The sequence below is a fragment of the Columba livia genome, chromosome 1 (assembly GCF_036013475.1).
Source record: "Columba livia isolate bColLiv1 breed racing homer chromosome 1, bColLiv1.pat.W.v2, whole genome shotgun sequence".
In the NCBI taxonomy this organism is placed as follows: domain Eukaryota; kingdom Metazoa; phylum Chordata; class Aves; order Columbiformes; family Columbidae; genus Columba; species Columba livia.
This window is the reverse complement of record NC_088602.1, coordinates 4,858,787-4,884,284: the sequence shown is the minus strand read 5'-3', so window position 1 is coordinate 4,884,284 and position 25,498 is coordinate 4,858,787. Positions and strand designations below refer to the sequence as shown.

At 44.6% G+C, this 25,498-nt stretch overlaps 3 protein-coding genes across 8 annotated transcripts in view; 2 read left to right on the top strand and 1 right to left on the bottom strand.

Annotated features, from left to right (window-relative positions):
• Positions 1–10,875, top strand: part of INTS4 (integrator complex subunit 4) — a 47,025-nt gene extending 36,150 nt beyond the window's left edge. For all 4 annotated transcript variants that reach the window (XM_005500578.3, XM_021285067.2, XM_065076506.1 and 1 more), the window contains 6 exons: positions 824–954; positions 1,830–1,889; positions 4,382–4,541; positions 4,845–4,988; positions 5,954–6,074; positions 9,298–10,875. In XM_005500578.3, the coding sequence (XP_005500635.1) occupies positions 824–954; positions 1,830–1,889; positions 4,382–4,541; positions 4,845–4,988; positions 5,954–6,074; positions 9,298–9,491 (810 nt within the window). In that variant the 3' untranslated portion in view covers positions 9,492–10,875. The remainder of the gene's footprint in view (positions 1–823; positions 955–1,829; positions 1,890–4,381; positions 4,542–4,844; positions 4,989–5,953; positions 6,075–9,297) is intronic.
• Positions 10,876–11,284: 409 nt separating this feature from the next.
• On the bottom strand, positions 11,285–24,128 carry AAMDC (adipogenesis associated Mth938 domain containing). 3 transcript variants are annotated; one of them, XM_065078005.1, is made up of 5 exons: positions 23,473–23,541; positions 20,577–20,655; positions 18,821–18,971; positions 14,515–14,610; positions 11,285–13,813 (listed from the first exon to the last, which is right to left on the bottom strand). In XM_065078005.1, the coding sequence occupies exons 3-5, from the start codon at positions 18,950–18,952 to the stop codon at positions 13,673–13,675; spliced, it is 369 nt and encodes a 122-aa protein (XP_064934077.1). In that variant the 5' UTR covers positions 18,953–18,971; positions 20,577–20,655; positions 23,473–23,541; the 3' UTR covers positions 11,285–13,672. The 3 variants fall into 3 exon arrangements, with proteins under 3 accessions (XP_064934077.1, XP_064884112.1, XP_064934006.1); XM_065028040.1 differs by lacking the exons at positions 20,577–20,655; positions 23,473–23,541 and adding an exon at positions 23,988–24,128; XM_065077934.1 differs by lacking the exon at positions 20,577–20,655 and having other exon boundaries at positions 23,473–23,592.
• RSF1 (remodeling and spacing factor 1) overlaps positions 23,819–25,498 on the top strand; it is a 61,372-nt gene continuing 59,692 nt past the window's right edge. Inside the window, exon 1 of the mRNA XM_065076304.1 lies at positions 23,819–24,050. Within this exon, the coding sequence (XP_064932376.1) occupies positions 23,852–24,050 (199 nt within the window). The 5' untranslated portion in view covers positions 23,819–23,851. The remainder of the gene's footprint in view (positions 24,051–25,498) is intronic.

Genomic DNA, 25,498 nt, shown 5'->3' with positions numbered 1-25,498 from the left:
TCTGCTGCACATCAAAACCTTCCAGTGCTGTTGACAGCTGTCCCCAGGGATGAGTTAGAAACAAAAGCCGATGAGCTTTTAAAATCGTCTCTAATTGAACTGTGTGTCTTGGGTGCCCTTTTCAGTAGCATGTGAACCCCCTGGGAAGTTTTATCTGTTGTGACTGTGCATGTAGATCACTTCTCATCAATGCAAGGTGAGGGAATATCTCCTATTAAATAACTTGCACGTTCTCGGCTTCTATACAGTCACACTGAACTCAGCTGTATTAATTCGAGCTATTCCCTCGTCTACTTAAGCCCATGGCAGATAAAGTACGATGAGTAAAACAGTCCAATGTCCCGTCTGAGCTTTTAACCGTGTATCTAAAATAACGCAGAACTACAGTCCCCTTGGGATGGTTCCCATCTGCAGCACGTGAAGCGTTGTCGAATGTCAAGTTGTTTTCAACAGAACTTGGCAAATCTGGCTCCAAACACGTAAACCCGAGCAGGACCACTGAGGTTGCTCATGTTTTGTGTTCCAGAGCAGCCAGCGGGAGGTTCTGAGTGCTCTACCCTTGGAAATTTAAAATGCAATGTGAAAGCATTGACCGTGCACAGAGAGAGTGCTTGATTTCATGAATTATTTCTTTCATATAGCCAAGAAAACTTTTCAGTATTAGGTGCCGCTTTACACCGTGAAGAATTTCACCAAAAGAATGAGACTCGTGGATTAACATGTTCCTCGATCTGAGGAAAAATACCAGAATCTTGTGATTGTGCGTGTGTAAGAGTTTAACAGAACCTGATGTGTTTTAACCCTTGTGGTGTCTGACTGACAGATCTTGGAAGAAACTTACAAGATGGAGTTTATGTACAGCGGAGTGGAAAGCAGACAAGTGGTCATTATCCATCACATGAGGCTGCAGGCGAAGGCGTTACAGCTCATCGTGACCGCACGTACCACTAGAGGGTAAGGACGACCTGCTAAAAGCGCTTCTTAGGCTTAACTTTAAGCTTAGTTTCCTTAAGCTTTGCTTAAAAAGAAGAGCAAGGATAAATTGGACACATAAATCACAGCGTGCCAATAACCACTGCTAAAATAATTCCGAATGAAGAGTCTTCGGTGTAGCTGTATAGTGGCACAATACTAAATTAAATGACAAAATTATTGGGAAGATGCGTTTTGGTGGTTGAGTTCTCTCACTATGAGGATATAAATAGGCGGAAATGCTGTAGAGTTGGTATTTGGGACCTACTTAAATGGGGAAAAGTATCAAAGAATGCACTGAACGTGTTTGCTTCATTGAGGATTAGTTGCTGAGGTCTTGGCATCAGAAAATAATTGTCATTGTGACTGATCAGCAGCTGATGTTGGTGCAAATCGTGGCTCAGGTAACACAAGAGGCTCCATGTGGTTCATTTTGGCTGATGAGGTCAATAAAGTTACATACGAGTTTGGGTGGTTGTAGAATTAGAGCAAAGTGATTAGTATCCTAATTCATTTTGTTTCAAGTTTGTTGCCGTCGATTTACTGCGTTGCCATAGATGCCCATAATATATTTTCACCTCTTATTTTATAAGTGGAAACTTCATATTTTCTAACAGTGGCTTTGGGAACTTAATTAGTGCCTTACGCAAATGATTTTTCGTGGGAGTGGGATATGGAAGTGGGAAGGGAATACCAATTCATTTTGATTTTTTCTCATGGGGAACACCTTTCTAGCCTCAAAACTGTAAGATCTTGTATTTTTAAGAGTTTGATCTGGGTTCCAAAACACCTAAATGTAGCTGTACAGCCAGTTTTCTTTATTTAGAATTAAGCAAGGAACGTTATCTTTGTTACAGAGTGGAACCCCTTTTTGGGATGTGTGAAAAATTCCTGCAAGAAGTGGATTCCTTTCAGAGGTGAGAAATTCTGTTGCTTCTTCGTTAGAAAATCTCGCTGTTGTCATCAGGGAATATTCCATTTATTCTTCATGCCTTCGCATCTTCCCCTGTTGCTGTTTTACATCGGGGACTATGAGATAATGATAAAGCAAGACATAAACTCCCTTTGAAATGTGGGATTAATGGAGGAGCTTTGCTGGGAGTATGACAAAGAAAAAAGGAATTTCCCTTTATCACAAATTTTTAAGTTGTAAATGAGTGAGCAAACCATCTACATGCTCGGGATGGGAGTCGCCTGGACCAGGTGTTGAGTTGTGCTTTGTAAATCTGCTGCTTGTGAAGGGCTCCCCCAGCTCTCCTCTTTGATTTTATCCTAATCCAGATGGCTAAAATAGGTCAGATTAGGGGTGTGCAGTTGTTTTTCCATCTGTTCAGAAGGGAACTGGATAGCTTGCCCACAGACATGGGTATCCAGAGTTGGCTGAGCAGAATTCCAGCTTTAGTTCCCATTAAATCCTCATTTATTTGTGGCCATATGCTTGGCAGTTGTGGCTGGTTACATGATGAGGAAAGTGAACCAAATCTACCCACTCCCGAGTGCTCGGCTCGTTTGGTAGATACTGACTAGAGCTGTTCAGTTGCTTTTTATCCTTGCGCTGAGTCTTGGGATGTGCAAAACTCATCACTGTTTCCTAGGAATGTAACTCCTACGTGAATTCCACAAAAGGGGAGCGAGTTGAGAGAAGGGAACGGAGCTGGTGAGGGGCTGGAGCACAAGTGTGATGGGAGCAGCTGAGGGACCTGGGGGGTTCAGCTGGAGAACAGGAGCTGAGGGGAGACCTTCTGATCTCTGAACTGCCTGAAAGGAGCTTGGAGCCAGGGGGGTCAGGCTCTGCTCCCCAGGAACAAGCGCCAGGAGCAGAGGAAACGGCCTCAAGTTGCGCCAGGGGAGGTTGAGGTTGGATCTGGGGAACAGTTTCTTCCCCAAAGGGCTGTGGGGCATTGGAACAGGCTGCCCAGGGCAGTGCTGGAGTCACCATCCCCGGAGGGGTTGAACAGACACACAGACGAGGTTCTTAGGGACATGGGGTAGTGGTGGCCTTGGCAGCGTTGGGTTAACGCTTGGACTTGATGACCTTAAAGGTCTTTTCCAACCCAAACGATTCTCTGGTTCTGTGGGGGATGGTAGATCCTGTCAGTTGCTGTAAGGTCACCTGTAAATGCTCGGACATGTAAAATCTCTGTGTCCAGGTGGTGCAGCCTCGGTGTGCTGGATTTTAGCGGCATCCCATGATCACAGAATCACAGAATCGACTGGGTTGGAAAAGACCTCAGAGATCATCGAGTCCAACCCTTGGTCCAACTCTAGTCCGTTTACTAGATCATGGCACTAAGTGCCACGTCCAATCTCAGTTTAAAAACCTCCAGGGCCGGTGAGTCCAGCACCTCCCTGGGCAGCCATTCCAATGTCTGACCACTCTCTCTGTAAAGAATTTCTTTCTAATATCCAGCCTAAATTTCCCCTGGTAGAGTTTAAGCCCATGCCCCCTTGTCCTATGATGGAGCAGTTGGAATGTGTTCTGTACATAGTGTCAGTCACAGGAACATGGGGATGTGTGTTCCTGCATCACCCTATTACTGTGTATGCAGAAGAGTGGTGGAGGCTTCTGGTTATGGATTACGCTCCTGTAAGAACACCCAGGATCCTAAAACCCCTCTCACTTCTAGGGCTTTAGGACCTGAAGCTGTTTTGGGCACATCTGGTGTTCCTGTTCTTTATATACTCAACTGTAGGTGAAGATACAACATAACACCGTACTTGACGAGGGCGAGGAGAACCCATTGTTCAAGAAACAGTGCATTCTTTTCCCCAGATTGCATGAGTATTTACTAGGCTTAAAAAACTGCTGATAACAAGAGATAAACCATCAAGCATCTTCTGCATACAGGGATGTAGGGTGATAGACGATTTTACTTCTAGATAAAGAATAAGTATTAAATACTCTGTTGTGAGAGGCTGTTGTCCCAAACTATAGAGTAGATTCTATTCGCTGTTCTTGACCTCTAGAACTAGCACTTTTTTTCTTACCGATTGTAGTTTACTATTAAAATTTCCCTCCTCAGATGTAATAATCAATAGTCTCATAAATATTGGTAGATGAAAACCATTCTGGAAACTTTGCTGCAGCGGATCAGCCAACTCACGTATTGGGTGTGTGGGTACGTTAGAGCCGGTAATGAGTCAGCTATTTAATTAGCCAGATGAAAGCGCACAGCATAAAGAATAAGGCGTATGCATGTCATCCCTGAGAAGCACCAATTTCAAACGTTTTTGAGGCAACTATACCAGGAATGGTGCTTTCATCCAACCGTGTTTCTCTGTTGCATCAGAAGGGGAATCCACATATCTAATTCTGACCTTATAAGTAAATATAACCATGAAGTAGCTTGGCTGAAAATAACAATACTGATGAAAAAAGTATTTGATTTTCGATTTCTTCTTAACACAGATGTTTCATCTCTGAGCTCCCACACATGCAAGGCAGTTTTGTAGATAAATTGCTGGACTTAATGCCCAGACTTGTGACATCCAAGCCTTCGGAAGTGGTCAAGATTCTTCAGACAACCCTGCGACAAAGTACCTTCCTTCACCTTCCTCTTCCAGAGCAGGTCAGTGTAACACAAAGGATTCAAATGCAATATCCTTAGCATCTGGAAAGCTCCTAATATACCATGAAGCTTTTAGAATTCAGGTTTGTGCTCAGTCACAAGTGTTATTTCTTCAAAGGCTTTTTTCTCCTTACGTAGCATCCCCAGGAGTACTGCTAAAAACACAACGCTTAATAACTCCTGGCAGTATCTAAACAAACCCGAAGTTCATGCACAATTTCTCCATTAAGAACAGTTATGATACTTTTTTCTTTCCTCCTCCTCCCCATGCCTTATTTTTGCCAACTGCTTTGCCCTCAATAGCTCCACAGAGCTACTGCAAATATCATCGAGCCTACCGGTGAATCGGATAATCCTCTGAGGTTTACATCGGGGTTGGTGGTGGCACTGGATGTTGATGCGACTCTGGAACACGTGCAGGATCCCCAAGGAACTGTTAAAGTCCAGGTAAGCTGTTGCTTGACATAAATGCAAACGAGATTGTGTTTGCTTAAGGATGTCAACACTTCTAAATTGCGAATAATTGGACACAACAAGGCTGGATTTCTGTATTTTAATCACACGTTCTGAAACCAGCTTGTGGATAGTGCGCTGAGATGACTTGTGCAATTCCTGAGGCTTTGAGCACTTTGATGCCGTTCTGTGCTCCACACGGTGCTTTCACGTGCACTGGGCATGTTACTGACGTGAGCACAAATAAACGCTGGTGAACTTGTAGCTTGTGTAGTTGGGAGAAGGAGGAGCAAAAGGAGCTGTTCTGAACAGGACAGAAATGCACAGGCTCTTGGCTCTTTGTATTTCTGACTTAACTGTCTTCTTGCTGCTGAATCATTAGTTTCAAATGCAGCTGAGGAGGCGGATGTGCTATAATGCCAAGTCAAATATGCAAATTCGCTGCATAACAAAGAACTGAAAACCTCTGTTTACAGTGCAGAGGAGGAAGGTGATGTCAAGGTAAATTTTTCCTCTCTGGTGTGGGTCCGAGTGGCCAGCGTGTGGCTGTTAAATCAGGGGCAACTGGACTCCTGGCTCCAAGATAAAGCAAACCCTCCTGCCTTCTGAACTCAAACTGAAACCACCAAAATAGCACACAGTGTGCAAATCATAGGACAGTTTGTGTTGGAAGGGACCTTCAAAGCTCATCCGGTGCCACCCCTGCCATGAGCAGGGACATCTTCACCAACTCAGGTTGCTCAGAGCCCCGTCCAGCCTGGCCTGGGATGTCTCCAGGGATGGTTCATCCACCACCTCTCTGGCCAACCTGGGACAGGCTCTCACCACCCTCGGGGGCAACAATTTCTTCCTCATGTCTTGCCTGAATCTCCCCTCCTTTAGTTTCAAACCATCACCTCTAGCCCTGTTGCAAATCCACAATCCAGTTGTCATTCATTTCCTTTTTTTCCCCCCTATAGGTATTGTATCCCGATGGACAAGCACAAATCATCCATCCGAAACCAGCTGACTTTCGAAATCCTGGTCCTGGAAGGCACAGGCTGATAACTCAGGTTTACCTCTCACACACAGCTTGGACAGGTAACGTTCACGATACAAGTTCATGTCATTTTGTCGCAGCACTTTTCTGAGAGAGGAGTGTGTCTTGCTGGATGTCAGACTCCTGTGCATAAGATGTACCCCTGCAGTCTTGGGGTTTTTGAGGGTCCTGGAGTCTACAGCTGTTGTTCATAGAATCACAGGATGGTTTGGGTTGGAAGGGACCTCTGGAGATCATCCAGTCCAACCCACCTGCTAACGCAGGGTCACCAGAGCAGATCACACAGGAAGGTGTCCAGGTGGGTTTGAATGTCTCCAGAGAAGGAGACTCCACAGCCTCTCTGGGCAGCCTGGTCCGGGCTCTGGCACCTCAAAGGAAAGGAGTTTCTCCTCATATTCAGATGGAACCTCCTGTGTTTCAGTCTGTGCCCATTGCCCCTCACCCTGTCATTGGGCACCACTGAACAGAGTCTGGTCCATCCTCTTGACACCTACCCTGGAGATATTGATCAGTATTGGTAAGATCCCCTCTCAGCTTCTCTTCTCCAGGCTGAACAGCCCCAGCTCTCTTAGTCTCTCCTCATCAGAAAGATGCTCCAGACCGCTCAGCATCCCTGTAGCTCTCACTTCTTTGTCCTTCTTAAACTGGGGAGCCCAGAACTGGACCCAGCACTCCAAGCACACAGCACTTTAGCACCCTGATCTGGTGAAGATGTCCCTGCTCATGGCAGGGGTTGGACCAGATGAGCTTTGAAGGTCCCTTCAACCCAAACCACTCTATGATTCTGTGATTCTACTTATTGGTGCTGCCCTCGGCGTTGCTCAGATTTCTCGCAGCCTTTGGGCACTGATGTCTCCCTGGGTGGCAGAGCACCGCGGCTCCGGAGGTGACTTGAGGGGCTGCAGTTGCTGTGCTGAGGAGAAGATGCTGGTGGCTGCATGTGTGGTCATATGTAAATAAATGTAGGAATAGTTACACATATACAGTGCTAAAATTACATGTGGCCACCACATGTGGCAACCACGAGGCTGATGTGGCTCTGGTGAAAATGAGTTTGACACCCCTGGTGTAGAGGAAGAGCAGTTGAGAATCAGGTCTGTGTCCTTATTTTAAGTTGAGGAGTCACGATCAACTGAGTCACTGTAATTCATCGGTTTAGATCTGACGGGTGTTTGAGGAGGGCAGAGAACCTTTGGAACTGTGTGTACTCAACAGTGTAATTTCACTGCTGATTAAAACTTGACCTTTTTGATGTCCTAAAAACCACCTTTTAGCTCTGAAATACGTGACTCCAACATTCTCGTTCAGTCTCAGTTGACATTCACCCTTCCCCAGGAAAGAGCTTCAGTCATTCACTTGGTTTCAAACAACAAAAGTATTTGTTGTTTTGGAGGAGAAAAATAGTATTGCTTCTATAACTGGAAGTATCTGGATTTAAGGGATCATCTTGTACCAATGGGAGCTGAATCAAATCCTCATTTCTGCTTCTGCAGCGTTCACTGAAAGGGCATTTTAGGTCTGGTCCCAAAAGATTCTGTTCTGGTGTCTCCCCCGGTCTTTATTTTAACTTTAAACTTCTTCATTGGCACTTGGGCCTATAAAACGTGGGGAGGACAGCAAGCTGGGAGGGCTCAGGGCTCCGAATTGAAAATGGAGAAATTCCAGACATTGAAACTTATTGAAGGCCGGTAAAAAGGGTGTGCTTAGGAAGGAGGATGCCCAAATGCAAAGCACAGATTAACTTTTGATCAATAGCAGAAGCGATAGAGCAAGCTACAAATTAAAAGAGGTGCCAGTGTGGCAAAAAGGTGAGTCTGTGAGAAAACTGGGGAAAAAGGTTATTTCATGTGTTCTGTCAGGTGTGGGTGATGTCTCAGCTGCAGTTCTGGGTGTCCCGCCTTAACATTCTGTGGGTTTCAGTAATTTGGTCCTGGTTTTGGTTAGTCCAGTGAAGCCCCACACACTGCCTGGTACTCACTCACTGCCCCCCGGTGAGATGGGGAAGAGAATCGGGGGTAAAAATGAGAAAAAGTGTGTTACGCTGTTCAGCAACAGCTGAAACATCCCTTGGTTATCAACACCATTTTGGTCACAATTCCGAAACTCAGCCCCACGCGAGCTACTGTGAAGGAAAATTAACTTTATCCCAACCAAAACCAGTACAATTCCATACGGAAAACCTAAAGGAATCATGGTTTTCAATCTAGAAAGGAAAATTTTGATGGGGATATAGTCCTACGTGCTGCTCAGGGTTCTACTATGTAGGCTGGGAACCTGTTTTTCTGATGTCTGCTGGGAAAAGAACAAAGTGAAATCATCTTATGGGCAGAATTAGGAATATCTGTCCAGCTGCTGAGACGGGGAAAAGACTGTCAGTGTAAAAAACCTCCAGGAGAAGAGAATCTTCAGTTAATGTGCTCTGAGGCTTGTGAGCCATCAGCTGGATCCACTGGATCCTGCCTTAAAAATACAGCTCGCAAGACTAGTTCTACAATCTTTTATTATTTTTTAAATTTATTTTTATTATTTGGTAGTTTATTATTTGGTTGGAATAACTTCTAACAGTTACTTTCGAAAGTTGCTATTTATTATTAGTTTTGAGATTTTTTTAAGCTATGACAAAGAGCGGAGGGATTTAAACCAGTGCCTAGTTCTACTGTGCTGAGCCTAACGACGAGCAACAAGACTGGTGAAGGGACTTGAGCACAAGCCCTATGGGGAGAGGCTGAGGGTGCTGGGCTTGTTTAGTCTGGAGAAGAGGAGGCTTAGAGGTGAGCTCAGCACTCTCTAGAACTACCTGAAGGGCAGTTCTAGCCAGGTGGGGATTGGTCTCTTCTCCCAGGCAGTCAGCAATAGGACAAGGGGCCATGGGCTTCAACTCTGCCAGGGGAAATTTAGGCTGGATATTAGAAAGCAATTCTTTGCAGAGAGAGTGGTCACGCATTGGAATGGCTGCCCAGGGAGGTGCTGGACTCACCGGCCCTGGAGGTTTTTAAGCTGAGATTGGACATGGCACTTAGTGCCATGATCTGGTCAATGGACTGGAGTTGGACCAAGGGTTGGACTGGATGATCTCTGAGGGCTTTTCCAACCCAGTCCATTCTGTGACGATGATGTATTTTCAAACGCCAGATGGGGTTCTGCTCAGCCCAGACCTGCTCTGTGCTTCACCCAGCACACGTGAGATACAATTTCAATTCATGTTGGTTGTTCGCTGTGTCAATAGTCAAGTCTGGGTTGTTGTGTTGTGTTTTTTCTCCGCAGAGCCGTGTCAGATCGAAGTGCGGTTGTTGCTGGCGTACAACTCCAACAAGAGCAAAGCGTCTGCTAAAGTCCCCAAATCTACCTGGAGCGAGAGTTTGGAGGCTCTTCCGCAATCTGAAAACGGCATCGAGGGGACCATCCCCTTCAGCAAACCTGTCAAAGTTTATATCATGCCCAAACCCGCCAGGCGGTGAAGTCTGTGGCTAAAAGAAATATATTTGTGGGCAATACACAGTGTTGCAAGATGGTGAATCAAACCAAAATAGTTTTATACTTGTATGAAAAGGGAAAAAAAGAGAAATAAAGCTGTTGAAGAACAATCGATCACGAAGCAGATAGACCAACACAGGAGTTATTCAGCTAATTGGGAGTAGTTTCAAGAAAATGCGGGTGGTTCTATATTGAATCGACAAGATGAAAACAGTTACCAATCAGCATTCCAGCAGTTAACGTCATTTGGCCCTATCTTCAGTTTTTACTTATTAGAAGTTTCTCTTCAAGGTTTTTCTGCTGTGTATTTACCAAGGTATATACTATGTCAACGCTTAGTCACATAAATCAAGGTTATTTTTACAGACCTTCGAAATGAAACTGAGGAGTTCGGATTTTTTGTAGAGGTTTGGTTTTGGTTTTTGGTTTGGTTGTTTTCTTTTTAATGGCTAGAACTTGTGCATTGGTACCTAAATTCTTAGTGTCTCTCTCTCTCTCTATATATATATATATCTATATCTATATATCTATCTATATATATATGAAATATCAAAAGTGTTATTGTTTTTGTGTAGGAACTGCACCTCAAAGTGGAATTCCCAGTTGCCGTAGGTTAAATCCTGAGCGATGTTCTGTCCTATATTGAAGCTGGTGCAGTTTTGGGGAGCACAGGTTGTTCACATTGTGGTGTCAGGGCAGGAGGAACCTGTTGGTACAACCAGAGCTTCAGTTACAGAACATGGAGCTGGAGTTAGAGCAAGAAAACAATATGTTCATCTTTTTGTTTACAAACCTGCAAGAGATGAAAATGTTTGACTCCGTTTTATGGATGTCTGTAGGAACAATGTGATTAAATACCACAGAATCTGTTTCTGGGTGGTGATCTTGGCCTGAACCATCTTACTCAGATGAGAAAACCTCTTTAGTTTTACAGTCCCGCAGCAGTTTTGCCAATCGAAGTGTTTCTGATGAGCTGAAATATCCAAAGCTCTCAATTACGCAGCGGTCAGGCAGCTTCTCAGTGTCCTAAGTGGCTGAGCTATGAGTACGGAGGGACAGAATTATACTGTAAATGTGGTTTTTCTGGCATTCCTGGTGGAAAGGGTGTCTGGGCAAAGCTTCAGCGGACTGAGGAACATCCCACAATATGTAGCAAACCTTTGGTAGGATTTTCTAGGAGCGCTTAATGTGTGAAACTTTGTAGTGCAGCAGCTAAATGTTACCTGTCCTCATGAATCATTAAAAAGAAACAAAGGTGTATTTTTAGCAAGTAAACAGAGCCCTGAAGAAACACATTCCAGTTGTACGAAGATCAGTGTAAATAATAACCCCTTCTGTGCTTTTTCTACAATAAAATGGGAAAAATCAGGCTTATCTCTTTATTATATAAGTGGACATACATAGTCCTAGGCTAACAAAAGATTCCTCCAAGTTGTGATTTTAATTTGACGTAGTGGGCAAGGATCACTTGCCTTCTATGTTCCAACCAACAAGCAAGTATTGAAGAGCTGTATCAAAGTTCATCTGTAATTTCAAGATGCTTAAAACCACTTGAGAATTTAAGACTGCGACAAATATTTCCAGTCTAATGAGAGTATTCCATAGTTGGCTTCTCAGTATTGTCCTGGAGATATTTATCTTGATTCCTAGTTTGAGTCGTGGAAGAAATCATTGTTTTTTTCCTTTTATTCTTAGGTTTCATCTACTCTATTTTAATGGGAAATTCATTATCAGATTACCGAAGTCTATTGAAATAATGCAATTATCAAGTCAATAATGCTTAAAATAATGCGTAAATTTATTCAGACAAAAGGTGAAGCTTATGAGATATTAACTCAAACCTGGTGTGGCTTTTTGTATCTTAAAGTCCAGAAAAACTAAGCTGGTGGGTACACTCACTGCAAAAAGCACAAAGCAAGTTCTTGGGAGGATGAAAAAACAGGGCATGAATTTAAATCGGGACCATGTGCCATCATTTGGGGTTCCAGCTCATTGAGATGAGTTTCCGCTGCATTTCTGCCTTGCTTATCCCCGTTCTCAAAGCTTTTGACCACGTCAGAGACGATACAATTATTATTTTCTTCTTATTTCACTCTCATCTTCCAGTTTGTCCTTAGGAGAGGGCGGAAGGAATTCAGGAGCGGGCTGACTTCTTGCTTTACAATTTGCTAATGCGATATTAACGCAACTTTTTATTTTAAAGTTTGAAGGCTCGGAGATGTAATTGCACAAACGCTGCCTGATGTCCCTTAAAAATGCTGGTTTGGTGCGTCTGAGTCTTTTTAAGGCCGGTATCTCCAGCGGCAGCTCGTACGTGCTGCTTCACAAAGATAAGGGCTGGGGACCAACCCGCTTACAGCAGAATCTTCTGGCGCCCGGCCCGGTATCTGCTGTACTGGGAGCTCGCTGCCTATACTGGGAGAGCGTTTTCCTGCTGGGAGGCAGAGAAGCGGCGTATGTGAGGAATCCTGCCCTAAAAAAAGTGCATTCCCACGATTTGGACGATGAGCCTGTTAATTTTAACATTATTTACGGCTCTAGCTGAAAGTGGTGATTTAAGAAGGATACCGTTTTGACCTCTGGATGAATTTTTTTCGATGAATCAATCCCAGCTGTTTCCACCATGCAGCAAAGCAATTTCAGGCACCGGGGAGGAAATTTGGGCTTTCAGGGACTGGAGCAGCCACGTTTGTGGAACTGATGAAGCTGCCTCAAGAGCAGAAGTAGAAAATAGGGATTGACGCAACTTGCAGCAGATTATCTTCTTGTTAACACCCAAGTTCTGTGCTGATGGTAGCAACACTTAGCAGTTTATCTCTGTATCTCCCTGGTTTGGTAGTGGAATTGTCTCTATCCTACTGGTTGCCAAATGGAAGGAAAAATGAAGAAGCTGCAGCACCTCTAAAACAGTCTCAGGCTTTTGGGAGGACAAATGTAGCACCAGTGAGAGGGGCTCACCGTGCAGGACCTGGGCTGAGCGGTTTTGTTGAATGTGGCTTGATCATTATTGTGCCACATTAATATGAAAATACTTAAAAAGCCAAAACCTAGAGGTGAAAGATCAGGTGTTTGTTTGCTCAACTGTGTAGCAGTACTTCAAAAAACTAGAATTGTCCTCCCAGTAAAAACCTTATAAAACCTCTTCCTATTTCAGGCTGCCTTCAGGCCCAAAAACTCATGAAATATTGCAAATATACGATTGTGATCAAGAGCATCAAACCACCTCCGCTATAAGATGACACAATGCAAAAAAGAAGAGGTTTTAAAGGATTACTAGAACAAATAAAAATAACACAGTATTTTGTGAAGGGTTATTCCTGAGAAAGAGCGTTCACATACCGATCTCAGCCTCTTTGCTGCTGCTCCGACAGCTCGGACGCCTCACGGCTTTGAGGAGCCACAGCTTTGTAATTTCATTCATATACACAGAATTCATAGGCGCAGACCAAGAATTAGTGAGCCTGGTAGGGAAAATATCTACAGTAGGTAACTTGTAACTCATAATATTAATAGAAGCCCAGCAAGAACAGCGACTTTAAGAATTTATTAAATTTTCACTGTAAATAATATGCTTGTTGGCACAGTGGTTCAATCATCAGATAATGATGACCAGTAAGAATTCTCACATCCATCCCCAGCAGCAATTTAGACTGATTTCCTAAAAAACTCAACATTTTATATTGCAAACTAGTTTTGTGACAAATCTTCCTGGTGATTTTAAGCACGTAGGGACTTTTGCATAGATATGTATTGCACAGTTCAGTGTATTGCTTCTTTACCACCGCTTCATATCTACCACTGGATTGTACTCATCAGATATTTTATGGCTGCATTTCAATAGCTAATAATGTCATTTTGGGCCATTTCCTAAGAGAAGTATTCAAAGCGTAGTATCTTAATTTAGCCAACAGGTGAAAAGTTAAGTAAGCAGAATACGGACAGTGTTCAGAGGAAGATTAGGTCAATCTCAAGAATGTATGAAAATGGATCTGTAGTTAAATTATTTCATTAATAGTCCCTTTTTGTGAGCACTCTAAACCCCGAGCTGACAAACCATCCTTGCATTTTAAGGTAGGTAAATCCACGCTCCGTTGACCGCGATGTGACTCAACGCGTGTCCGTGATTTGGCCGCGGCGGCGAAAGGCGGAACGAGCTGCAAAAGCTTCAGCAGGTTGAATGGAAAACTCCCCCGACTTGCACCCCCCGAGCAGCCAGGGCGTTGTACTCGGCCACGGCCTTCTCCGTTTGCAAGACCAACACATCGATCCCGTTTCTTTTCAGATAGTCCACGGTAGATTGTGGAACCTCAGAAGAGAAAAGGAAATGGGAAGAGCAAGTATTAGATTTTTCCCCCCTTATACACACTGTGAGGCTTGAAGGAAAACAGGTGCTGATAGTATTTGTTAGTAGATTCACGTGAGTAAATGACAGGAACCAAACTGATAGTATGCTCAGATATTTCTAAGATTGATATAATGTCTTTCAATAAAGCTACACAGCTCCCATCTCTCTTCAACACAGTTTAAAATGCAGCCCTTTCTTACAACAGTAGAATGGAGCTAAAGGTAATTAATGTAAATAAGATGTTACTTCACAGAGAAAATAAAGAATTGCTTCTTTTGAAGGGGAGCTCAGCACTTGTGAGCTTTCCATAGGTAGTTATCAAAGTATTATCAAATTATCAAAGGATTTCCAGCAGGCTGGAGAGCCAGTTCATAACCTATTTTAAGAGAGGGGACTAATGACGTTGTAAAAAATTCTCCTTGTTTAAATTGTTGCTGTAGCAGAACGTAAACCTGTTTACCGCTTGGCATTGACACTAACACGGCGGAGCTCAAGCGTTGTTTCTTTTGGGAAGAGATGGACTCCTGGCAGGAGCTCAGTCACACTAATCCAGCATCCTGAATTTTCTCCTAGTAAAGCATCCTGGATTTTTTCTTTCCCTGATCAGAAAGAGAAGAAAACAAACAGTTCTAATGTATGTTTCTCACGGAACGGAATCCTACCTGCAAAGCCTCGCTCATGCCACGACCGATCACCAGAGTTTTAACACCCTTCTTAACGACTTCTTCAAGGTCAGCTGGCTGCACTCCGGGGGAATGCTGAAGGTCAGGAGGAAAAACAGCAAATAACTATATATCTATATATCATCTATATGTTCTGAAACTGTTCACAGAGTAGCGGGGTAAATTAGCAGTAAAAAACGGTAACAAAACCCTCTTTTCTGCATACGCATAGTAGATAACACTGGTGATTAAAATAGGTATTTTATATGCAGATGGAGAATGGTAGCGAATCAACTGATGGCAATATTAACACTTCATAAAACGGTTAAAAATAAAAAGATGCGTTACACATTTCTAAAGCATTTATCTCAAACAACTAGCATTTTATAAATATTAAAGGGAAATCAATAAACTGCAACATTTTGCTGTTTGCTTTCAAACGAACAAAACCTTTTTGTAATAAAGACTGCGGCAAGCCAAAGTCTATTCACTTTAATTATGAAGAGCTCCTCAAATAATTAAAATGCTTATATTCTTCTCTTGTTTACTTTGCAAATCTCGTTTACCACAGAGGACTGAGCAGTACTGGTCAGCTCCATTTCAATGAACAGCTTCCATTTCTGCACTATTCTGCATTTTAAGAAAGGAATATTTGAAACCAAATAAACTCCTCAAAGAAAAGAAGAGATTTAACAGCATGTTGATTGGGTTTTTAAAGGACACCTGTTTACTAGCAGTACACTTCTACCACATGAATTCATAAATAGACCTGTATTGGTAATATAAGACATTACTATGTCACACTAATTCTCCTCATGGATTCAATTTCTATGTATCTATATGGACAGGAGTAACATACTGTACAGCCCGTGACAAGAATTGGGCTCCTCTTTGGGGTGCATTTTTTAAACCATAAATACTACTTCCCTCCTCTATTTTTTGGTAGGATTCTCAATTTCTTTTAGAGGACTGAGATAAGTTTCTCACTTAGGTAGTGCTGTGGTAGACTTCTGGAGAACGTTATTTTTATGGAGACGCCCATGTATCTATATCCCCTATACTTCCAGAAAATTCTAGGTTCATCCCATTAATTAAGGTCAAAGCACCAGCTTTACATTTGGTATCTGCAACTAGAATACGGGGGTCACTTTGACATGCAGAGCCTTCTCAGAGCAAATCACAGCAAGTACATGTCTGGGACAGAATAGGTGATGCTTTTCCTTTTTGGGTTTTAAAGTAGACTCAGGACTTACACAAAAAGAACTGGAATGGTTTACTGCAATTACAACAGACGAATGAGGAAGGTTTGCAGTCATAAGTACTCCACAGACATTAAAGCCATGGAACAAAGGGATTTTCTTTGGTCGCACAAGACACTTTTTTTCCAGGGGTTTCCACATAGAATCATAGAATGTCCTGAGTTGGAAGGGACCCACAAGGATCATCGAGTCCAACTCCTGTCCCTGCACAGGACAACCCCACAGTTCACACCGTGTGTCTGAGGACGTTGTCCAGTCTCTTCTTGAACACTGTCAGGTTGGGGCTGTGACACCTCCCTGGGGAGCCTGTTCAGTGTCCAGCACCCTCTGGGTGAAAAACCTTTTCCTCATGTCCAACCTAAACCTCCCCTGGCACATCTTCTGCCATTCCCTTGGGTTCTGTCACTGGTCACTAAAGAGAAGAGATCAGCGCCTGCCCCTCCTCCTCCCCTTGTGATAAAGCCATAGCTGCCATGAGCTCTCCCCTCAGTCTCCTCCAGGCTGAACAAACCCCGTGACTTCAGCCGTTCCTCATACGGCTTCTCCTCCAAACCCTTCACCAACTTTGTAGCCTCTTCTGGACACTCTCTAGTAGCTTTATATCCTTTTTATCCCATGTCCCCAGCCCTGCACACAGTGCTCCAAGTGAGGCCACACCAGCACAGAGCAGAGCAGGACAATCCCCTCCCTGCCCGGCTGGTCATGCTGTGCTGGATGCACCAGGACATGGGTCCCTCTTGGCTCCAGGGACACTGCTGGCTCATGTTCAACTTGCCATCAACCAGAACCCCCAGATGGTTCTCCACAGAACTGCATTCCTGCATCTCAACCCCCAGTCTGTCTGTACAGCCAGGGTTGTAGTGTCCCAAGTGCAAAATCCAGCACTTGCTCATGTTGAATTTCATGTGGTTGGTGATTGCCCAGGTCTCCAATTTGTCCAGATCCCTCTGCAGGGCCTCTCTGCCCTCCAGAGTATCCACAGCTCCTCCAATTTTGTGTCATCATCAAATTTACTAAGCACATGTTTCATAGGAAACTAGTGTCTTTAAAGGAGACATGTAACATGATGGAATAACTGTATCGTTGCTGATTTGACAGCTGGAGGGACAGAGAAAGGGCAGCAGAATTATCTCACCTGTTTTGTTCTCTTGTTTCCCTTTTAGGATTCCCACTTTTTTCTCCCATTAGCAGACGGCACTGAAATGGAGCCAGCAGGGAGGTTGCCTTTCATCCCCAAGGGTTAAGGCCGTAAGGACTATCAGTGCTTAGTTACAGAACCTTGCATAGCCAGTTATACAATGTTCCCGATGACAGAATTATGTACTAGACAACAGGCTGATAGCAGAGAAGAAAAATAAGCAATTTATTTCCAACTATAGCGTAGGATATGACCAGCAACACTTGTTTCCCAAACTTCATCTCTACCTACCCCCAGGAAAAACATGTTCAGAAAAAGCAGGGACACTGGAGTCAAACACAAAGAAAATGCATCTGGTGAATCCTAAAATTTCCAGTGTTGATGGGATTATTTTTTACATTTCTTCTAAAGTTGGAGACACTGGCCATAAAAGCTTAGTTCTGTTCTCATATTTGTTGCTTGCTATTTGTTTTTAAACCGAATCACCAAACTCCTCATAGCTGCAAGGACAGAACGGACCTAAAGCAGGAGCTTTACAAGTGACCTATGTAAGGTGAACCCTTAACATGTTGGGTTTTTTTACTTCCTGATGATATAAAAAGATGCCAGAAAACCTACCTCTCCAAATAACTCAACTATTTTTTTTCCTCCTCTGATTTTAATCTAACACAGACTCATTTTTCTTGTTTCAGTTGGAGGACTCCTCTAAAGACTTTTATGGACTTAAAGCTTTTACTTGTCACCTGAAGGCATCCCTCGTTTGAAACTTCAAAAAGAAAGCACAGCCTCCTAAATGCTAATAGGTGGATATAGTTTAAAACTAAAGTTCTCAAGTGGTCGGAATGAGCCTAAAAATGTGACTGAGCTGGGAACTAGTTGGGAACTTTTTAGCTACTCTTATCTGTTCTGCTTCTCCAGTCAAATGTACCAGGAAAACAATGCTGTCAAACAAACAAAAAGTGACATCCCACACCACAGAATCCACCCCTCCGAGCAGCCAAAAAGCAAAAACTTCATTTTTCACAGTGAGGCCATAAATATGTTTAAAAGGTTACATACACAGCTATCTTTCTCTCTGCAAGGTACAGATGTCTTTGCATGACAGCACTACCTTTCTCTTGGCATTATATACCCTGTAAAAACTGACCTGTGACAGGTTAATAAAGTTCTGTTCCCCAAAGATTCTAGATGAAGTTCCAAAACCAAAGGTTCTGCCCTTCAGTTGTGTCCAAATGAACTGAACAGCGCTGGATCCGCAGCGTGGGGACAGCTGCAGGTATTGGCTGTAAGACCCCATCAGTACATCTTTTGTGCTTTAACTTTTGTTTAGAAAACACTGATTTTTTTCTAGCCAATCCAGCTATCCAAGTGCAAGCCCTAATCTGGGAAGAATTATCAACACCAGGTTCCTAATGCAACCAACATTATACTACTTTGAAATCTGGAATGTCAATCCTATTCAATGTACTTTTATAAAATTTTGACAGCATTTACAGCTGAAGTTTAAAAATGGTGAGGGCAAGCACTTTGTACATGGCTACCAAGAGAAGACGTTGTGTGGTTCGCCAAAGTGCGAGCTTTCCATGGAGAAACTAGTGCATGTGACACTGTATCTGCGTGTTTTTCCTCTGAAATAAGCACAAGGGACACCAAGGAAAAGAATATAAACTAAACCACATGCATTGTTGTCTTCCAAACACATAAGGTCAGGTAGTGTCGACTTCTTTTAACTTCCAGACATGGTGTATCTGCAGCCCCATTATCTCCCCGCACAATCACAGAACTGCCTCTGTTCTTCCCAGGAAAATTCAACCTATGGAATTTCTGGCTGGAACTTTAACAACTGTTTTCTGGACTATCCTTAGAGTCCTATATAAAATGCAGGGTGGATAATAAAAAGCAAACTTACATTAGTCCCCGTTTCTCGCCAATCCCAGGTTCGGCTTCCTCCCGGCCACACTTTGCAGTCTTTGTACGTGGTAGAACAGCCTTTCACCTTCATCTGACCCCAAGAAAGGGAAGCAATTTCAGGGGAAGACATCACAAAGTTCAACTAAAGTCTGGAAAAACGGATATTTAATACATAACATCAGGCTCACATATGCAGCACATTAATAAAATCAGAAAATTCTGTCCTTGCCCCCAGGAGCTGGAAAGGAAACGTTCTTACAGACTTTATTCACGTGATATTGTGACAAGAGAATTGAACTGAGGATCAGCAGATTTGGTGAATTACCAGTCCCGGGGATTGTGTGCAGGATTTTGGGCAAACCATTATGCATGCTAAATCTGTGCAAGTGTTGGGTGCTCAAGTTTTAAAACTATCAACATGGATCAGGTTCCAGAATATCCTCTTGCATCTGGGCTTTCATCTCCTTCCTAAAATGTACAATGAAGATGATAATAATTTCCTCAAATATCCGAGAGATGAGACTGTTTCTTTGATTGCTTCATTAATTTAAAGGAGTAAATTAGATTTCAAAAATCCAAAATGAACCAACCCAACAGAAAGTCATGAAGAAAACAACGGCATTGCCATGTTGCTACAGCAATCAAGACTTTCAGAGACCTAAAGGGATCAAACCTTCTTTCCCTTGTCACTCATAGAGGCCAAGTAACATCTGTAACATCTCAGGACACTTAAACACCCAAATAATGTATTTTCTAAGACCTCAGTCTTCACTGTTTCAACTTAAAACCATTATTTCTAATCCTTTCTGTTGCAGACAAGGAGAACAGCTTAATCTTTGTCTTTTCCACTAGCTTGTGTTTTCCTGAGGACTTAACTCTTTTTTTCCTTTCTTTGAGGTTAAATAAACTTCACTTCCCTTCAGTCCTGTTTTCTAAATCTCTGCTTATTTTCACCTTTTTGTATGCATCTTTCTTTGACGTCTGTTGCCTACAACTACACAGAGTGCTCCAGCTGAGGCCTTATCAGCTATAGACCAACTGCTTTTTGGTATTAGCAGTGGTAATTTTTAGATCTGCTATCACAATCCCAGCTGGGCATCAGGAGGGCAGGGACATCTTTCTGCCCTTCCAGTTCAGAAGAACAACAGTCTGAAATCTGAACAAATAAGGTTGTTTTTGCAGTAAAAAGACGTCTGCTCCTGGCTGATGCAAAGACCTCAGTGGCAGGTCCTTCCAGATACGCAGTTTCTCATCCTTTACGTTTTAATTGTTAAATTCACCAGGAAACCAGGCACTGATCGAAGAAAAAGTGCTCACAAAAGACAAATCTTTGGATTACCCGACTGCCATCCTGCATGTGCCACAGCAAAGCACAGCCTGGCCAGACAGGACACGCTCCTCTTGCATCGCCAGGAGCGGATCCCAGTATCCTGTTTCAAATGTCGCATGAGGTAAAAACTGTGCTAGTTTGGATCTGGCACAGGACCGGAGCTGCTTCTTCCACGTAATAACAGAGCAATTCTTTCTTTCTTGCTCCTTTGTAAATTAGTGGCATGTGCGCCCTACCAAATAGGATACCAGGCAAGCAGCTATGAGGGACTCAAACTTGCTCGGATTCATATATTCTACATTCTCTCGTTACGTATCCGCAATGCAACAGATTGAAACAAAAGTTTTAAGACTATTTTTCCAAAAGTCTGCTTGAAGGAAGATTATAGCAGAAGAAATAACCAGCACAAAGTGAAATCACTCACCACTCAAAGAGAAAACACTGAATAAACCACCCAGAATTTCTGCCTATGGTAGTTTTGAGACGAAACAGCAGAAATAGACCTGGAGGTTAGACAGAGGTGAATTAACAACAAAATGATTAGGAATATCAGATTTCCCAATCCAAACAGCAGTACGAGGCTGGGATTGTCCATTCCAACAGGCACAAACTGCAAATGGGAGAGCAAATACAAGCTAAGGGTTCCAAAGTGTCTTCTCCAAACAGCACAAAAATGAGCAAACAGCAGAAACAAAGAGACAAAAAGAAAAGCCATAAAAATTTGTAATCTAAAAATATTTCCCGTAATACTGCCAGAGAATATCGGTAAAGTTAGGCTATTTGAATTAATAAGAGTATCTTAAATTTGCATAAGAATGAACCTTTTAACAGGAACTTTGGACATTGTTGACAAAGGGCACGGTCCAGTTACCAATCAGCAAGGAGCAGAAAAATATTTCCCCAAGAAATTAATTGGTTTTTAAATTTTTCACTACGAGAAAAGTACAGTAGCAAAATATATAGTACCACTAAGGATCAAAAGACACATGAACTATACAACTCAGAAGCATAATCTAAAATAGCAACTTATTTCAATCACAGCAGCCTAAACACAAAGAGATGCGGAGAAATGGCTCAGGAATCTATAAGCAAAGTTATAAGGGTTTAAAAACCTAGGAAATAAAGGAAGCAGAAAAGCTTAAAAAGGAGGCAAAATACAAGTTTATACAAGGAGATTATACCGAAAGAAATGAAACAGCGGTTAAGGATGGCAGAAGAAAAAAACAGCTGAGAATAAAACAGAAGAATCTTGAGGCTGAATTGCAGTTGCGCAAGCAGGTGGGTTTGAAAATTGTCTTCTGTGAAGGCAAACATTGTTTCAGAGAAGCACCCACTAGCAACAAATAGAATAAAAAAGGTGAACCAGAGAAGTGCAGAGAAAATTTTATTGACTACAGTAGGAAAGAATGTTTCATAAAGTACAATGTGCAACCTGAGATCAAAGAATAAATTGGCTTATGTCAAGCTTCAGGCAGGAAAACTCCTGTAAGGTATCAAAAGATGATGTAGTTTTTCTCCAGCGCCAACTGGGAACAGGGTCATGGGGCGGAGGTGGGTGAGTTTGCTGCAGCCGGTGTCGTTTTGAAAGCGATACAGCAGCTAGAAAAGCACTTCAGGATTTAAAAACTGACAGCAGAAAGGCAAGCGACAATGACAGGCTACACTGAAATGAACAGAGTAAGGAGGGAGCACGATGCAAAGTTTAAGAACTAGGAAAAGATTGTTTTCGGGAACTTCGTCACAGAATCACAGGCTGGTTGGGTTGAAGGGACCTCTGGAGATCATCCAGTCCAACCCACCTGCTAACGCAGGGTCACCAGAGCAGATCACACAGGATCCCAAATGGTTTGAATGTCTCAGAGAAGGAGACTCCACAACCTCTCTGGGCAGCCTGGGCCAGGCTCTGGCACCTCAAAGGAAAGAAGTTTCTCCTCATATTCAAATGGAACCTCCTGTGCTTCACCTACTTTTGCTGAGGACCTGGATGAAGTCGGTTTATTGAGTAGGGGAGGGGGCGAGTAAATTAGCAGTAAAAAAATGTAACACAACCCTCTTTTCTGCATACACATAGTAGATAACACTGGTGATTAAAATAGGTATTTTATATGCAGATGGAGGATGGTAGCGAATCAACTGATGGCAATATTAACACTCTTCATAAAACAGTTAAAAATAAAAAGATGCGTTACACATTTCTAAAGCATTTATCTCAAACAACTAGCATTTTATAAATATTAAAGGGAAATCAATAAACTGCAACATTTTGCTGTTGCTTTCAAACAAACAAAACCTTTTTGTAATAAAGACTGCGGCAAGCCAAAGTCTATTCACTTTAATTATGAAGAGCTCCTCAAATAATTAAAATGCTTATATTCTTCTCTTGTTTACTTTGCAAATCTCGTTTACCACAGAGGACTGAGCAGTACTGGTCAGCTCCATTTCAATGAACAGCTTCCATTTCTGCACTATTCTGCATTTTAAGAAAGGAATATTTGAAACCAAATAAACTCCTCAAAGAAAAGAAGAGATTTAACAGCATGTTGACTGGGTTTTTAAAGGACACCTGTTTACTAGCAGTACACTTCTACCACATGAATTCATAAATAGACCTGTATTGGTAATATAAGACATTACTATGTCACACTAATTCTCCTCATGGATTCAATTTCTATGTATCTATATGGACAGGAGTAACATACTGTACAGCCCGTGACTAGAACTTGGTCCCAGACACCCATTTACTAGCAGTACACTTTCAACAAACAAATCCGTAAATAGACCTATATTTTTAATATAAGACACTATTACGTCACACTAATTCTCCTCATGGATTCAATTTCAATGTATCTCTACACAGACAGGAGTAACATATTGTACGGCCTGATTAGAACTTGGCCCCTCTTTGGGTTGCATTTTTTAACCCATAAATACTATTTCCATCCTCTCTTCTTTTCGGAAGGATTCTCAGTTTCTTTTAGAGGACTGAGATAAGCTGACACTTGTTTACTCACAGTACTTTGGTAGGAAGGAGGAAGAGAGGAAAGGACAGAGAGCCCAGAGAAGCAGCGATGGGGGAGCAGTTGTCACATGGGGGGGCGGCAGCTGTCATACAGGGGGGCGGGCGAACAGCTCTCGAACAATCCACCCCCTCGCCACAAAACAAGGCCCCGCCGCCTCACACGGTTCTCCCCCGCCCCACAGAACGTGTCCCCGCCCGCGGGGCCGGGAGCCGGCGCCGAGCAGACCCCGACAAGGCCGCCCCCCCTCCCCGCTCCCCTCAGCCCGAGGGCCCCTCACGACCGTTACGCGCCCCCACTCACCGCCCCGCGCGCGACCTCTGCCCCGCCGCGCAACCGCCGCCTCTCCCGCGGGGGCGGGCGGGACCACCCACTGCCTCCTCATTGGCCAGCGCTACCCGCAAGCCCCGCCCTCTCGCCCTCTCCGATTGGCTAAACCGCCGGGCTGTCCCCCCTCCAGGTCCCGTCATAATTGGCTCCGCCCAACGGCCGCCCCGTCTTGTTTTCATTCCCCCTGCCGCACGAGGCGGGAGGTGTCGCTTTGCGCCGCTCTAGCTGCCGCCCCCTCCCCTCCCTGTCCCGCGGTTGCATTGTGGGATCGTGGCGGCGCGGCTCGACAGCGCCCCCTCCCTCCCCCGCCCCCTCCTCCCCTCCCGGCTCCTTCTCCATCCTCAGGTCCAAGATGGCGGCGGCGGCGGCTCCTCCGGCTCCATCTCCGCCTCCCCCTCCCCCGGCAGGCCCGTGCTGCCCGGGCTCCTGGCCCAACTTCGCCGTCGTCTGCTCCTTCCTCGAACGCTACGGGGCCTTGCTGGACCTACCCGAGCTGCCTTTCCCCGAGCTGGAGCGCGTTCTGCAGCCGCCGCAGGAGCCCGGAGACCAGGGTGAGCGGCCCGGATACCAACTCCCCCCCCACATACCCCCTCCCGGCCGGCTCAGGGGTGCCAGGGAGCTGAGGGGGGGGCTGGGGCTATTCCCCCCCCCCGCCTTCTCCCGGCCCCGGGGGTGGAGCGCGATGAGGGAGAGGAGGGGCCTGGGATTCCCGGAGCGGCGCCCCGGGGGGGGCGGGTAGACCTGTCCCCGTCCCCCCCATCCCCCCCAGCCCCTTTGGGGTAGATTTATGTGTGTCCTCCCCCCGCGCAGCCCTTCTTTGGGAGTGGGGGGAGACTTGTCCACCCCAGCACAGCCCTTCTTTGGGAGGAGGGGTAGACCTGTGTCCCCCCGCTGCCCAGCACAGCTTTTTTAGGACGAGAGGTAGACGTGTCCCCCCCAGCACAGTATTTCTTTAGGAAGAGAGATAGATTTGTGTGTCCTCCAGCACAGCCCATCTTCTGGGCGTTGGGGGATAGACCTGTGCCTCCTCCCCAGCACAACCCTTCTTTTTTTAGGGGTAGCAGCTGTGTGTTTGGAGGGAGCTGCCTTCCCCCACTGTAGAGCTGGGGGACCTTCCCCCTCCCATTCTCCTCCTTATTACTGGTCATGACCCCCCCACGCACACCCCGTTTTTCTGGGTTTGCTCCCCAGTTCTGTGCCGGGGGGACTCCTGCAGAAAGGAGGGCAAGCTAAAATAACTATTTTTTTAATTACTATTTTTTGATCAGCCTGATGCTGGCAGTGGGGCTCTTATATCTCCTCCCCACAGCTTTGGGGGTTGCTTCTCCCCCCCCACCCCGCTCCCTCCATGTATATGTCTATTTTTTACATCTCCCTTGAAACAAGGACGCATACAGGAGACAACGTCCTGATCTTTCACCCCGCCTCCATTCCTCTCTGTATATGTGGGGGCACAGAGAAGCCCTGAGTTCTCCCCACAGCTGCTATTTTAGGCCATCTCCCCCCTGACACCCAGCCAGCCATTGTGTCTTCTCTAGCCCCCCTCAACCCCTCTTGCAGGTTTTTTTGGGGGGGGGGAAGCTCTCCTTGCTCTTTCCCCAGCACCACCTGAGCTGTGCGAGGTGGAGGGGAGGGTTGTGCCCTCCACTGTTTTCTTTCAAGCTGCTCCTCCTCCCCTCTCCTCCCTTTCCAGCAGCACATTTGGGTTGCCAGACTCTTAATTCCTTCTCCCTGCCATGGATGCGGGGAAGGTCCAGGCCCTGGGGGGGTTGAGAAGGGCTGTGCGTGGGGGTGGCGATAGGAATAGAGAGGGGAAGGTGCTTGTTGCTCTTGTCTCTATTATTGGTTTGGTTGTTGCCTCTGCACTCTTGCCACATAGGGAGAGCGTGGAGCTCACGGCGCATGCTCGGCGAGGCCCCACAGAAACTTCCTGCTGCTGGAAAAGCTCAGCTCGGGGCTGCTTTTGGTCCAACACCCCCTGTTTTTTTTCCCCCCCCAA